A 16,008-nucleotide genomic window follows, 5' to 3' on the forward strand; every position below is an offset into this window, starting at 1 on the left:
CCCTGAACCAGTACTCCAGCGTTCCACACAAATCCTGAAATTCCTTACATTTCATGAATGTCCCTATTCTCATTTCCTAGAACATCTTTATTATTGCTTTCCTAGGAGCTGAGTTCAGTCATCACTTGAAAATGAAGTTGTTATAAAATAGCCGTGTTGACAGATGGCATAAACAGCATAGCTAATCAAATCTGCTCCAATGTTTTAATGGAAACAGGGAATTATCACCATGCTACAAAATGCAATCAGTAAAGCGGGTGGTGCACCGAAATGCCGGTTTCCAGAGTTCTAAATCAACAGCACAGCAATAATAGTTGCTGCTGCAGCTGACATCTCGTGATATATGCCTCAAAGGAAGTTCACAAACAGGTTTGCCTGGAGCCTATCTCGTTCCTGATAAAGCTGCTTTCTGATAATATTGTTTGGACTCACCGTGCATCAGTAGGAAATGTTAAATAAACAGTGCTCAGGGTTTAATGTAATTTTTTTTAAGGCAGAGTCATCTCAAGAGTGCCTCACATGTTTGAGAGAGCCATTCCAAGTCTTTACATGTTGCATTCAATCTTTGGTAGTTTGTTAATGCCTAGGAAAAAGAAATTAACCCCAGCAATGTTAGTCACCACCATAATTCAGTGGTTTGTAAGAAAATATTTAAGGACTGTAAATGAGTGCACCTGGGGTACATTTTTATTCATTTAATCTTTGGAGCCTTAAATTGGAAACCACTTAGATACAAGATAAAATCTAGGATAAAAGTTTGTTGATCCTTACTAGCTCTAAGTACAGTTGGATTTGAAATGGACACAGAAGTTGCTAATGAAGTTCTTCAAACTTCAGAGAAAAGAAGGGGAGTCTAAAAAAAATATGTTCTATTCATACCTGGAATGTCATGTCATCATTTCTTCTTGCTTAGTAAGATTTTCCTGGTTCTTTCAAACATTCACAGAGACAGAACACCACAGAGATGGAGAAGCAGCACTCAGCTCCCAGCATAGCACTGATTCATTCACTCTTCATCAAGAAAACACTTTTTGCAGTGGCCTTTATTCATGGAATGTTTTGGGTTGGAAGGGACCTTTAAAGATTATCCAGTCCTGCCCCACTGACATGGGCAGGGGCATCTTGCACTGAATGCAAGGTTGCAAAAAGCCCCATCCAACTGGACCTTGAACACTTCCAATGGGGCATTCACAACTTCTTTTGGTTGTTCTAACCTGTTCTAGTGACGCATCAACATCACTGAAAAAAAATTTCTTCTTTATGTCCAATATAAATCTATTCTCTTTCAATTTAAAACCATTGCCCCTTGTTCTGTCACTACAGGCTTTAATAAAAGATCTCTATCTTTTTTACAAGCCCTCTTTAAGTATTGAAAGTCTGCTATAAGGTTTTCCCAGAGACTTCTCGTCTCCAGGCTGAACAACCCCAATTCTCTCAGCCTGTCTTCATAAGAGAGCTGCTCCAGTCCTGCGATCATCTTTGTGGCCCTCTTCTGGACCTGCTCCAGCAGGTCCATGTCCTGCCTATACTGGGGGCCTCATGCATTGAGAAGGAGGTCTCTATTTCTTTGGAATACATTTCTTGTTTGGACATCTTTCTTCATTACTGCTGTAGATTTTTGGAGAAGTCAGTTGCTATAGAGTGTGTGATAATTGACACCTGTTAGCATTGGGGTACTTTTTTTGGTAATATTGCGAATGGTGGAATGTGGATCAGTGCAAGTATAACAAAAAAATGAACATTTTCTCAAAAAGTTTTCTCAAAGACATTATATATTGTGCTCAGAATAACTATATGGAGAAGTGTCTTCACCCAAGCACGTTGTTAACATTATTTACATCTTCTTGTAACATCCTCTCCTACTGTAAAAATAATTCCACTCTTCCGTTCTTCTAAATGCACCTGTTTACCTCGGTGGAAGTAGGGTAGTACTTGGCATGCCTTTTCATCTTTCAATTCTTTGAGAACAAAAAATTACCTTTTAAATATAGTTAACCATAACAGTGGCCTTATTTCCTTGTCTAGTCTTATTAAATGACAGCAAGAAAGTTGTTTGTTGTACAATGGCATCACCTTGTCTCATAACAAAATACTACAGGAAATGAATGCAGGAAAAAAAAAAAAAGCAAATCCTCCAAAATAAAAAACCCCCTAACTGGGAAGAATCTTTTTCAAAGTTGAACATCATTCTTTAGTTATTTGCTTGTCATTTTAATAATGCTTTCTGTTTGTGATGTTGTCTAGGAAAACCTAACTTTATAACCAGTGATAACACTCTTGTGAGATGGGGATTGCCAAGGGAGTCATTATATTGAAGTGTTACAAGTTTCTTAAAAATTTCTTTGTTATATATTGCAAATGAGAAAGAATATTGTAGACAGATTATTAAACCCACCTAATTTGATAAGAAATATGCACACAATTTAATTTTTCTGCATCTAGTGAAGAGGTAGAAGCAGCTGTATGGTATTCTCTAATTGTCGTGAAGAGTGTTCAGAGGAACTGTGAGTATTGATCACACTGGTATATGTGTATTTTGATGTCTCAGATCACTTTGACTGAAAAAACAGTGACTGGTTCACTGCATCCTTTGTGGGATTAATTTTTCCTGGCAAATTCTGGACAAAAAATGATTAAACCAATTTACATCCCTATGGTTGACATCAAACTTAAAAATGCTATGGGTTAGTGCAGTCTTAAGAATAACTAGCCAGTGGAAGGGAGATAAAAAAAAAAAGCTATAGATAGATTGAAAAACTTAAAGTAAAGCCTCATTCATTGAAGTACCTTTCAAAGTAGATTAAAGGAATGACTCATAGTGTAATAAACAGTATCTTGAATAAAAGTGATACGACATAAATCATATGAATTTTAAATCACATCATTTACTTATTCTTTCTGTCACTCTCTTCTGTTCCTCTCCCTTCCTTTCTTATTCTTATTTTCCTCCAATTTCCATCGGAACAACTTCTATGTATTTCATCATTTAAAGATGCTCCAGTGGATTTGACCGTCACCGGCAAGATTGGGTAGACAGTGGCTGCCCTGAAGAGGTATGTGAGTAGTTTACATCCTCAGCCCATCAGAGGAAACTTATATAGATATGATGCTTTTGATTAAATTCTTCAGATTATGAAGCATGGTTTCAAGGCCAAAGACATTCTATAATTATCTTTATTATTCAGGGGAAATGCTATAATACATAATAAAGAAGAATAGGCTGAGCAATTTCTCTCTCATTTGGTAGAATAAAATGGATATAAATTGAATTTTTATCCTTGAGAAAATACTTTAAATAATTTTTAAAAATTAAATTAACAACAAAAACAACAAAACAAAACAAACAAAAAAAAAGGAGAAAAAAAAAGCCTACTCCAAAACAGTGTCCCCGTGCTGATTTTCCTTTAGATCTCTGGATTTGCTGGGAAAGGGGAAGAAACTGTGATGTTCCTCACCTCAAAAAACTAGAGTAATTTTGAGTGCAAAACTGGCATTGTATTTTGATTATGAAATCTGGTCAAATCATTTAGTACGGAAAACATTGCACAGATGAATTCAAAGAGATAAAATAAAAATTTTAAAAAAATTTAAAAAACCCTCACACAACCAACCTACAGGGCATTTGGATTTCCTGTCATGGGGAGGCAGTGAGAGGATGAGAAAGATACCTGATTGTGGTAGTGGCAGGCTGTCAAACAGGGACTATAAACCTCCTCTGAAAGTTATTTGGGGTACTCCTAAACCAGAGCAGTTCATTTTCAAGACACATATATAAATATGCTGCTGGTGTTTCTTTTCCAGTGTCCTCCCTTTATAAGGACCTTTAGTTTGGGAGTTGGTTTGGGGTTTTTTTCATTTTTCTTATTTCTCATTTGGGGATTGTGGTAATAGGAACAAATTAATTTGTGACACTTTTAATGTCCTGATGACCATAAAAAAAGAGCAGTTATTTTTCAATTTTTGCTGAAGGGGCTAAATTTTCTCATGAGTTTCAGCAACATAGGCCTTCTGAAGTGTAATGTCAGGTGAAACTCGGGGCAAAACAAAGCCCCAAGAATCTAGTTAGAAAAGCACATTCTGTTTTATTCTCAGTAGAAGCAAAGAGAAGTGATGGCATAAATCCAGACTAATGGAAGAATTATTTTTTTTCTTATAACTGTAATTGCAAAATAACTGCATCCTACTTACTGCCTTGTTACATAGCCTTGAAGCTTCAGCTTTGCAGTTTGTAATCTGCTGATTTAAGAACAAAATTTCTGTGAAGAGCAAACTCTTCAAGAACATAAGACAAAAGTTAGTGGGAGTGTGTTTTATTATAGTACATGACCTTTGTATGGCTTTAATCCAATTATAATTAGCTAGGACTCAGTTGTGCTTGTAAATGAGGTTACCCAAAAAATGCTTTCTGCAGGACAGTAGCATCCCATTCTGCTTTTCCTTTCTCGTTTCAGTCCAGCTAGTGCTCCAAGGTTCAGTACATGATCTGAGAGGAAATTATCGATACACTACTTGTATCTGAGAAACTAATAAGTTAATTTGCAAAGTTTCAGTCTGTTTGATTGCAGTTCACTGTCCAGCTTTCAGGCTCTGGAGTAGAAGCAACAGCTTACTTAGCATCTTCAGAATTACGCCTGAGCTGACTGCTAGAGTTCAATGAAGGATCAATAATTTAACATACAATGGTTAATTTTAGATGCCTTCACTAAAGAGGATGAATAGCGGGGATTCTCATAACGGGGTTTCTTTATTTGTAATATATATTTTGAGCTAAATTTTTATTTAATTGCATCAGTAAAATTACCAGTAGTTTTCAAGAAAAAACACAAATAAATGTGAAGAATAGTTATCCTGCAAGCACTGATACCTTTCTTTAATGTAATATATTGTTTTTGGTAAAACAAAGGACAATAAAATACCTGTGCATATTAAAAGAAAGACAGGGCCCACTGGGTTTTGACAGTCAGATCTCAATAAAATGAACAGGCTTTGTGGGACTCCACTTCTTATGAAAATGAATGAGGACAGCAGGAGTTAAGTGCAGTTCCCGTATTTGCTGCAGGTTAATTGGATGTATTTTCCTGCAAAACTGTGTGATCCATAAAAGGAATTATTCATTACATCTGAAGAATTTAAAAAATGTCTAGAAATTTAAAAAAAAAAAAACCAGACTCAAGATTTGTATCAAAACATTTGCTCATGAAAATAAAAGTTAAATTATTAGATGATGATGACTATTATTTATAGTGTGCTAATATATTACAATAATTTTCTTCATTATTATTATTATAGTTTATATTTAGAATATATTTTTAATAATAATTGTTATAGATACAAATAATACATGATATTTTAATATTATGTAGAATTAATAGCCATATAGTGAATGTTTTGCTCTGTTGTAGTAAATAAATATTCTACAGGCTGAATACATGCACACGTTTTACACATATATGTGTGTTCTTCTGTGATAACTGCATGCAAAGCCAAATTAAATGCTCCACTTAACTACACATTGTTCACTATGAAGTTACAGTTTAATTCCCACATATCCTTTTCAACATATGTTATGGCACCTGTATCGATGGCAGTGAGCTTTCATTATAGAAGAGTAAAAATATGAATTATAATCTTAGATGTTAAAATAATAACATGCTTGAATATTTGGGAAGACTTTGAAGCCTTGTCATTAACAACTGAGAGTTGTAAATTTTACAGATAAATGAAAAAAAAAGCATGTTACTGAATGCAGTGTAGAGTACTTCAAAGGAAAAAAAAAAAAGAAAATTAAAAGAAAAAGCTCTTGAAATTTCTTGATTTAGGGTTTCTATTATAATTCACTTTATTCCAGCAGTTTGTCCATGCTTAATTTCTTCATTCAGTGGCAGTCTCCACTTTAATTTTCTCTTCTTTGTTTCTGTTGTTTCCCCACAGGCAAAAGATAAGATCTGTGAGAAGAATATAGACACAACTGAAACACCTCCATACTCCACCACCACCCTTCTGCCAACCACCACAAGGTTCAGAGTTTTAACAACCACCAGAGGATCCACCACTTCCCACCTTCCAACTAGCCTGCCCACAGAAGGTGACGTGTATACAATGCATTATTCTGTAGTGCAAACAAGTCATTTAGAAGTCAAAAAGAAATTTATTTCCTTTAAGTATGTGTGCTCGTGTTGACCTTTTTTCTCTGAGGCAGCGGAAGGAGTTGGAAATTGCAGTCAAGGCGATATCTGCTACAGGTTTTAATTTGCTACTCACTCTTGCAATAGTAAGGTGCAAGGGGATGAGGGCTGGAGGAGGGCATGATGCTGGAGAAGCAAAGGCAAGTCAGGCAGACTTTTGGAAAACCTGAGATTACAATGAGTCTTTCATATTCCTTTACCATCAAGCCATAGTCCAAACCTGCTGAAATAGCAGTAGTAGAGAGCCCTATTAAAGTTAGTGAAGCAACTCCCACTACAGACTTAATGGATTTTTAATTCCTTTAGGTATTCTATTTAGCCATGTGAAAATTATAGATAATCCAAATTAAAAACGTCTTTGAAATATGCCTGTTTGCTTTTTTCAGTCAGTTGACACTGTTTTTTTCATGACTAGTGCTCACTGTTGTTGTTGTGAAATAGTTTTTCTAGGCTTCTGAACAGAATTAACTGGGTAAGTGATGGTGTGTCAGTTCTCATCCTTGTTCCACTGGCTACTTAAATCTTGCCTTTCTGGGTTTGGGATATCCTGCTTTCCTGCTTTGGGAGAAAATTCAACTGGGCAGGAAAGTTATATCAGATCAATCAAAGAACATCTATAAATTGTGTTTGCATCTGTCTGTTGTCATTGTATGTTAACAGAAGAAAAGGTACTAAGTACAGGCAAATTTTCCAAGTGGCCTCTGACAGGAAAATTTGAGCTGAAGGCATTTCAAAGTGGGAATCTACTGATAGGAAAGTCTGGTTTTGTTTGCACCAATAAAAGTTTAGAAACTGTCAGTACAGCGTTTGGACTGCATTAAAAGGAATATTCCCTGGCATTTTGTTCATTAAAATTCACAAGAAGAAGAGGAATATGGAAATAAATATGATTTAATATTGGTAGACTTTTTCATGATTCTTAGAAGAGGAACATTGTCTTACTTTATTATCATATGTTGTCATATAATCCTTAATATGACAGAATGCTCAAGATATGTATAAACATGTAACATAAATGAATTATTTGTAAACATTATGAGACAGACTCTAGTACTCTTATTTACCAGTATTTTGAATCCTCCTGTACACTCCCATAAATGATTTTTTTAGTGGTAAGGAGGTGAGGTAATGCTCAGTGTAAGAAACACCATAATCTAATTCTCATTGAGTTGAGTACCAGATAATTTTCTAGCTGTGGAATTTCTTTGACATTAGAAACTGATCCCTAAAATTACTCAAGACCTAGAAAAATGCATTTTCCTTCAACTAACTCTGAATTTCCTTTATAGATGACACCAAGATTGCACTGCACCTAAAAGATAATGGAGGTAAGAGATTTATTTTTTTCTGTAAGTAGTGGCAGTAATTTGTCAAATTATACCCCACTGAACTTCACTAATCAAAATCAGATTGTAGAAATAGTTTTTCACCAGACTCCCATAGGACTTTAGCCTTCCACATCTGTGTGGAAGAGAAGGAGGGCAAATAAGCTTCAAAACTGCTTAGGAAAATTAAATATTTACAACTCTGTTTATAATTCTATTAAAAAACAGCAGGTTTAATTAACTTCCATGTATGGACATTTTAAGTAAATTTTTAACTGTACTAATACAGTTATTGGTTATATGCTCTGCAGGGGACAGCTTTTGTCATCTTCTTTTTGGTTCAAGGACTGAGACCTGAGGTTTGTTCCTTCTCACTTTGAAGTGGATGAGAATTTCCCTTCCCTTATTAGTTAGAACAGGACTGGATTGTGAACACAGACCTGTGTCTGTGTTCACTGCCAATCTAGAACTTGATGAGGTGAAAGAGAAGATTTGGCTTGATTTCTGTAGCCTGGTCTATCAAACCAGAGGATGATTTTTTCAACAAATTGAAATAAATTATATTTCCACTGATATAAAGGGGAATATTATTGCCTCTGATTGCCTTTCCAAGCAGGGAGCACCAAACTTCTCTCATGGGTCAGGGGAACAGGCAGCCAAGCATAGCAGCAGGCACAGGCAGGGCGCAGGGTCAGTCCAGCAACTCAGGGGAAGCAACTGTGGTGAACCCTGTGATGGTCTAGTCACCCTCAACTGAGTCTGCAGAAACAGTGCGGACCCAGGGTCAAGGTAGGAAGCCAGGTTGGCAAGGCAACAAAGGAGCAGCAAGATAGCGGGCCAGGGACAGCAACCAGCAGCACAGCTCAGGTAGGACCCATCAGCAGTCCCAGAGGAAGTGAGGTGATGAACCAGGTCCATACAGAGATTCTGGTCAGTAGCAAAAGGAAAGACCAAGGTCCATCCCTGGAGACATGGCCCATGGGCAGGACTGGAGACAAGCTACCTTCAGCATTGGTCCAGGAGACAAGATCAAAGATAGAACTGAATACAGGTTCATCTACAATGTATCTTAAGTTTGGACCTGAGCTTACATGGAGATGCCAGTATCGTGGGCAGAGGTGCCAGGTGCAGCAGTCCAGAAAGGTGGGGTGTAGTGGTTTCTCAGGACCCTCACAGAGAATTATTCAAGTTTTGAAAAAACAGAGTGCAGAGGCAACTTAGCAAGTTGGTCTGTTTTCCTCTTGGTATTTTTCAGTCATATTCAGCCATTGTTTTCTCCTTCCCTCAAATTAGAGATCTTTTCACTCCACAGGAGGTAGTTGCCATCCACTTCCTTACCACTTTGCTGTCACTAACTACAGGTTAGCAGTCACATAATAGCTGCTCACATGCTGTACTGGGCATTGAATTGTCCATTTGTTGGTGATGTTGCTGTTTGACATTGCTTTGACACATAAGTGATCCCTTGGAATAAGGTGATCTGTAAGTTCAGGGTAGTACTTTTAGGCATTTTCTCTATAGGAATGTCCCTGAACATTCTTTCTCTTATTCTTCTGGAAATGAAATTGATTATTATTTTGTTGTGAAAAGTGCTTCAATGCTCTTAAAGGTCAATAGTCAGCACTTCACTCTCCTGTTCTGCTCTGTACAGGAGGTATATTCATCTAATTGCTTCCACATGACCTAACAGCAAATACTCATTTTATCACAAAACATTCCTATATGAGAAGAAATTGTAGGGGTCCCTCCCTATGTCTTTGTGACAAATTCAGGGGTTTTCCCTGAAAATTTGTTCTTCTTATAAAAAGAGGGGAGAAAAGAACAAAGCTCAGTACTGAGTTATCATCTTTAGGCTGATTTCTGCTATTTAAATCACCTATATCCCTGGCATTCTGTGTCAGTCAGGACAGTCATATAAGGTATCCCTTATTTTATCCCTTAAAGATGCATGTGTATATAAGTGACTTTGAATTTGAGGTTCAATTCCAATTATGTTTTTCCAGATTTTTTTTGCCAAAATGCAAGACTAAAAAGGAATTACATGGGTTTTGCAGGGAAAAGCAAAATGTTATTTTCCAAGTTCATACAAATAAATCTCCCCTTTTTTTTCTCTCATTTGCCTTTTGTTCCACGTCACTTTACATAAAGGAAATTTTCTAGACAGGAAGTACAGAAGTTCGTCTATTTTTCCACAGTTTTCCTGTAAAACTTTTTCGTATCTCTGCTCTCACAGACAGAGACATTAATCTCTGGAAATTAGACTCTTTTCCATCTCATATCATAAGAGATGTAAATGTATGTATCACAATTTTGTTTTCTCATATATAAAACTATCACAGTAGAAACTATTTCTAATCCTTAGATTTAGATAATGTAAAAAGATGTATTTCATTATTTTGCAGATCTCAATGGTTAACATGCAACTGTGAGAAAAAAAATGTTGAGAAAGTATCCACAATGTGTTTACAAACACTCTAAAGCAGTCCCAGTTTGTACACACTTTGTTCTGTTAAAGTCAGTGTTACAGTCCCCATGGGCCATGACAACATTTTCTTTCATAATTCCTTAAGGTTTTTTGTTTTCCTACTCCAAAAGAAGCTAAACCAGCAGTAACTAGAGACATAATACAGTAATTTTAAATCAAATATTATATAGTATTTGTGTTTATTTTGCAAACAATGAGAATATTTTTATTGTGTTTTCACTTTTGTTTTTTAAACAGAATTCCAGCAAGAGAGTAGTTATTTCATTTTTGATTCTGTGCCTTTATATCAGGGAAAAAAGCTACTTGCTGTTTCTGTCCTGTAGTTCAGCACCTACTGAGAAGCAGACTGACCTTGGAGATGTTAATATGCTCCTTCTGCTTAAAAGTTTTGTGCATCTAAGAGTTTGGGGAGAAGTTATAAATATAGAGTATATTGTATGTAACAATTGCTTTCTGAGCACAAGACAAGGAAAGTTCCATTGAGAATACTCCTTTTGGGAAAGGATTGGTCATAAGCCTCCTGTGGGTTTAGCCTTATCTGGAACAGCAGATGTGCTGTGATAATCTTAGTAAGATTTCTACACCTGAAAAGGTTTCTGAACCCTTGTTTTTTCATCTGTTTCCCTTGGTGGCTTTTAAAAGAACTGGTAGTTGTTTTTGCAGCAAAGAGTATTTTCAAAGTTGACAACACTGTTTATTCTCTCTGTGCAAAGAGAGTGAAATCAATTTCTCATGAGTATTTGAGCCCTGGGGGTCAATGGACTGAACTTGATTATGGAAATTACAAGTTACTTACACTTGTTGTAATTTAAGAAAAGCAATTCTTTTATTTCATTATTTTTTGCATTTGGCATTCTGATCACTGCACTGATGTCCACACAGTGCTCCACCCTAGACTATTAGAAATCTAGGCAGGCAGTTATTGCCTGTGTTATTTGGAAGAGACAGTGTTCTAGTTTGCAAAGCCGGGTGCTAAAAGCTGAGAAAATATCAGATCAAAAGGGATTAAACTGATGACCTTTACAGAGTGCTTAGGACCTTTGCTGAAGTCCAGCATTTTTTAATATGCAGAACATGATGTTCTGCCTTCAATCATAAAATAGTAACAATAGAAATTGCTCNCACAGCTCAAAATAGTATGCTGTTATATAAAAAACAATTTAAAAATTAGGGTTTATAAAACACATCCAAGTTTCTTTCAGAAAAACTCCATAAAAGTAAACAAAATGTGGAATACTAGAGAAAGTGATAGATGGCTGTGGCCTACTTGGTAGAGTGAGATGTAGGGTTTGTAGTATTAGTTATCTTAAATATAGAACATTCATGTCCACTGAGAAAGCTGCTACATTTTAGGAGGACAAACCAACACCTGATGTGATTATTCATTTTCCTTGAGCTGCTTCTTTTATTCTTGAAATTTAAAAAAAAATTAAAATTACTTCAAACAACACAAAAGCAAAGCAACACTCCAGGATTTCTCATTCACAGTAAACGTAGCTTTTAATCTGAGAAGTTCTTTTTGATGAATCTTCAATTATGCATTGAATTTTGCAGTGACCCCTAGATTAGACTCAGATAAAACCTCTGCAACCGCAGGCACATTCTTTGATTCTCTTTACTTTGTTAGCCTTTCATAAAGAGTAGATTATTCCAGGTCACGAATACAGGGTCTGTACTTTCTCACACTAAATCCTTTAAAACTCTAATGAAAGGGAACCTTTTAAAATAGAAAACCAAAGCTATATTGGATCAATGATTGCCTATAGTTTGATGTGTCCTTGGGTGATAGCAGTCAATATCTAGTTAGGTACAACAAAAGGATTCCATAGAAATTCTGCATCTCACCTCTGCCTGGAACTTTTGAAGCCAAATATTATAAATCAATAACTAAATTTAAATGAAGTTTTGTGTTCTGGTCATACTGATTTGATCTTTCAATTATGTGAGAAAATCACTTGCAACTGTCCTGTTATTCACCCACAATCTTTTGTGGCATATCTTAACATACATTTCAAATTTGTGTGTTTCTCTTTCTTTACAGGCAGGACAGATGCCTATTGCATACATGCCTAAACCATTTTAAAATACTGCTGGCATGCCATCACAATTTTTGTTGTATCTTGGTTGTCCTTAAAATAAAATGCCTTTTATAAGATTTAAGATATATCCAGCACTAAAAAAGTACATTTTTTTATTAATTGCAGATTCTATTTTTTTTATTTTTTCTTGAAATACAACACAGCCAACTAAACAGTTTAAAAGCCTAATTTTTCATAAAAATTGTGAGTAATTGCTAGCTGTGGCTAGCCAGTAATGTAGTATTTTCTTCTTGAGAACTCTTTGGTGGATGATTTAGATGATTGGCCAACACATCTAGACATTTTATTTGACCTTTTTAGACAATTTGTTGTGATGATTTGATTGCAATGAGTCCCTCGCAGTCCTTCAGCTTTAAAACTCAAAAGAAAAGTCTTTGTCTCTTGGGCAGCAGGTGTCGGACAAAATGCTACACTTCTCATTCATCAAAATGTACAGAAATGACTGTTTCGAAAAATGAGAACTGTGCAAAAAAAAAACCTACCTGAGGGAGAAAGCCATTTTATTTGTTTGTGAACAAGTTCATCCCAGCAGTAGTGCTAGGAAATGCCTATGTCCTGCTACTTTCACTCTCTTGCAGACATTTTCAAAGATGGTCTAGATCCTAACATCAGTGATGGACAGGATTAACTTTAATGCTATAGAGAGTTCAATTTGAGCTTGAGGGATTAGGAAACTCAATAACAAATGACTAATATGCAGACCCAAGCCAGATATAAAATGATATATGGTATCTACTCTTACAGTTGCCGGGATTTTGCTGTAAAGGCACACAGCTGATTTTGTTAAACATATTAATTTTGTGGACTTTGTACAAGCTCAAGGCTTAATATGAAAACCCCATGTAGCTCTAAATGCAGATGTTAAGGAGGGCTACATGTAAATAACTGGATAAACTTTTAATGCAAGGCTGCATTACTTAATGTTTTATCTTATCATCTGCTTCTGTTGGTGTCACAGTGCTACAACAGTGTGACAGTTAGGGCACACAAAGCTCCTGTGATCTTCTCTCTTTTTAACTGCCTATTCCACGTAGTGTTAACCCAGTATTTGCTGCCAGAAACCTCTTTCAATCTCCTCTGCACTGCTTACTCATCTATGTCATCAGTGTGCAGGGGTAACTGTGAAGGTCCAGTGAAAGAAGGCTAATAAGAGTTGGACATTTTGCACTGAAGTACCTGAAGTTGTTCTGTCTCCAAAAGGTGTGGTGAGCACAGGGGTGTGTAACTCTGCGAACATTAGACACAGCTTTAGAGAGGAACTGCCTGCTTGATGCTATTGTCTTGTGTTTGCTTGCAGTACGGTCAAGTGGAGTCAATGGACTGACTGAATCGAAATTCTTAAAATCTGGTAACTTTTTGCTCATCTGGATTTGAGTCAGCTACCTTTCCAGGCCAAACAGTGCAGTCCTCCATGGTACAACACTGAGCTACATAATGACCCCTTCTTGATGCTACTAAGTATTGTAATGGCTTCCATGGCCTCAAGCAATTCAAAATAAAACTAATACAGATGAAAACAGTTGTAGCATTATATCATATTTTAGAGAAGAAGAATGAAAGCCCTTACCTAACACATTTAGAGTGCTGTCATCCTATGAACAGAGGGATTTGATATTAATGTGCTTTCATCAATTTACTACACTAAGAAGTTCATCAATCTTGAAGAGACTTACTGAGTTGCCCTGGGTCCTGCAAAATATTGATAGCACAGCCAGATACTGAATTCAGAATTTGTGGGTTACAGTTCCTAGTATTCTCACTCAAAGACCACCTTTCACTTTTTACATGTAACTGGAAATCAATTTTTAAAGCATTAGCTAAGCCATAACTGAATAAATCATCATGAAATTACATAAAGTGTAACAGTGATTTAACCTCAAAATGTTAACAAATGCTAAGGTAATGAATCCACAATTCAGGAAAATCACACACCATTACTGTGAAGAAGTTGAGAACCCCAGAGCATGCTATTCTTAAAAGAGGTAGAGAGAAAAATTTTATGGATATTCCTCTGAGCCTCCTTCCAAGTGTACTTCCGTTATTCCTTCCCTGTACTCCTTCCCTTATTCCGTCCCACAGTTACTATATGTAGGTCATTAATCATCTTTTCAGAAATCTGCATTATGTACAAGAAAAGGCTTAGGTTTGGAGAACCTAATAACCTGCTCCATAAAACAAGGAGCCTCCTGGTAGATTCACATTTCAGATGTAAATGGAGGCCCAGAAAAGGGGAAAAAATTCCGTGGCTCTGTTGAACTCACTGTAAGCTGTAACCCTATGTGTTCAGCTGTCCTAAATCCTATGTCCTCCCTTTTTGCAGGAGCCTATTAACTCAAACCCACAGTCATGTAAATAGTAGTGATACAGCTTTCAGGGTAGAAATTACATAGGCAATAGGGTGGAGGGCTGCTGGAGTGAACTTGGATCTGTAGTTGCAGGCCCAGATCAGGCAGCAAGAGAAAGTTTCTGCTCTTTGGCTGACCAAAAAGTAGAACAAACATATGGAAAGGAGGTGTCAAAAGACTTGTAGAAATTTCTCCCATAGAAACAGCTATCAAATACCCTGAAGTTCCTGGATGGCTGGAACCAGATTAATAATGATCCAAAGATGGTTATGGAAGATGAACTGTTCTGTTAGTAAGGATGGTTGGAATAGGTTAGCACAGGTAACACAGAGTATCAGACAGGCACTGGAGAGTAGTGAGCAGAGATGGGCTTGACCTGACAGATTCAGCTGATTTGCCCAAAGTCAGAATGTTCCAGCACTGTCACTGGCAGACAGTTTTATTAGCATGGAATAAGTCTTGGAAAGGGTTGAAAATTGCTTAGATGACTTAAAAAAAAGTCAAGTATACATTATCATAGATTTCTGATATCTCAAATAGCATCTCTCCTAAGCAGTACATGCCTTTGTTTATATATCAGTTTTGTATAACTACCAAATGTAGTACCCAGAACCCAACCAAGAAGTAGAAATATGAAGCTAAGAAATCAACTTTCAGTATATCTCAATCCCATCCACAAGTCAGGACTTTAGACTGAGATATTTTTTACAGAATGAGTTACAAAACTTGCAGTCTCTGATGACATCAAAGTCAGATTGTGTTGTCACAGTGAGTTTGAAGTTACCTAAATGCTGCATTCTTTAAGGATAATCAAGTTTCTGTGATTCTATAATAATTTCACAATAATAGTAATAATAATATATAAGCATAGCTGAATTTCCTAAGCTGGTATTTGAAGGATAGTGGGTTTTATGTAAGAATAAGATACTCATTTTATATTAGCATTAATAATATGGCACAATCTACTTTAATCAATAAAATCAATTAATGTATTTTTATTAAGCTGGACATGCTACAGTTTCAAAATCATGATCAACTCCTAAACAGTCATTACCTAACATGTACATTGCAAGGGGAGTTCTGCAGTTTACAACTATTGAAAAATGACATGTTTGTGTGGAGGCTCTGAAAATACTATCACACATTCTGTTTCTGTATTGATTGATCATCTATTTAGAGCATACTCATAAGTAATAAGAGTAAAAGAATAGGTAAGTCTGTACTGTAGACATGGTTGCACCTGAATGTGGTTATACCTATATGTTTTTCCAGTCTGCTTCATATGTAGGAGCTGTTTTCATGCACTTGTGCCCAGACCAATTTTGCCATAAAACTAAGACCATGCCAGAAACACTGACAACTTACTAAACCAGAATTTCTATACCAGTAGTGCTGCATAGGTGTTCTCATACCTAGTTTCATATTCATCTGACCAAACAGCTAAAAAATTCATGGGTTTTGATGGACATTAAAAATTCATCTAATTGCTTCCACATGACCTAACAGCAAATACTCATTTTATCACAAAACATTCCTATATGAGAAGAAATTGTAGGGGTCCCTCCCTAT

General features: G+C 36.2%; 1 protein-coding gene across 1 annotated transcript in view; it reads left to right on the forward strand.

The window, feature by feature from the left end:
• The window catches only part of PLXDC2 (plexin domain containing 2), a 254,364-nt gene that overhangs the window by 222,896 nt on the left and 15,460 nt on the right, over window positions 1–16,008 (forward strand). The window contains exons 10-12 of the mRNA XM_017817251.1: window positions 2,993–3,053; window positions 5,932–6,085; window positions 7,475–7,513. Of these exons, the coding sequence (XP_017672740.1) occupies window positions 2,993–3,053; window positions 5,932–6,085; window positions 7,475–7,513 (254 nt within the window). The remainder of the gene's footprint in view (window positions 1–2,992; window positions 3,054–5,931; window positions 6,086–7,474; window positions 7,514–16,008) is intronic.

Source organism: Lepidothrix coronata, unplaced genomic scaffold (assembly GCF_001604755.1).
Source record: "Lepidothrix coronata isolate B3197 unplaced genomic scaffold, Lepidothrix_coronata-1.0 Scaffold59, whole genome shotgun sequence".
Taxonomy (NCBI): domain Eukaryota; kingdom Metazoa; phylum Chordata; class Aves; order Passeriformes; family Pipridae; genus Lepidothrix; species Lepidothrix coronata.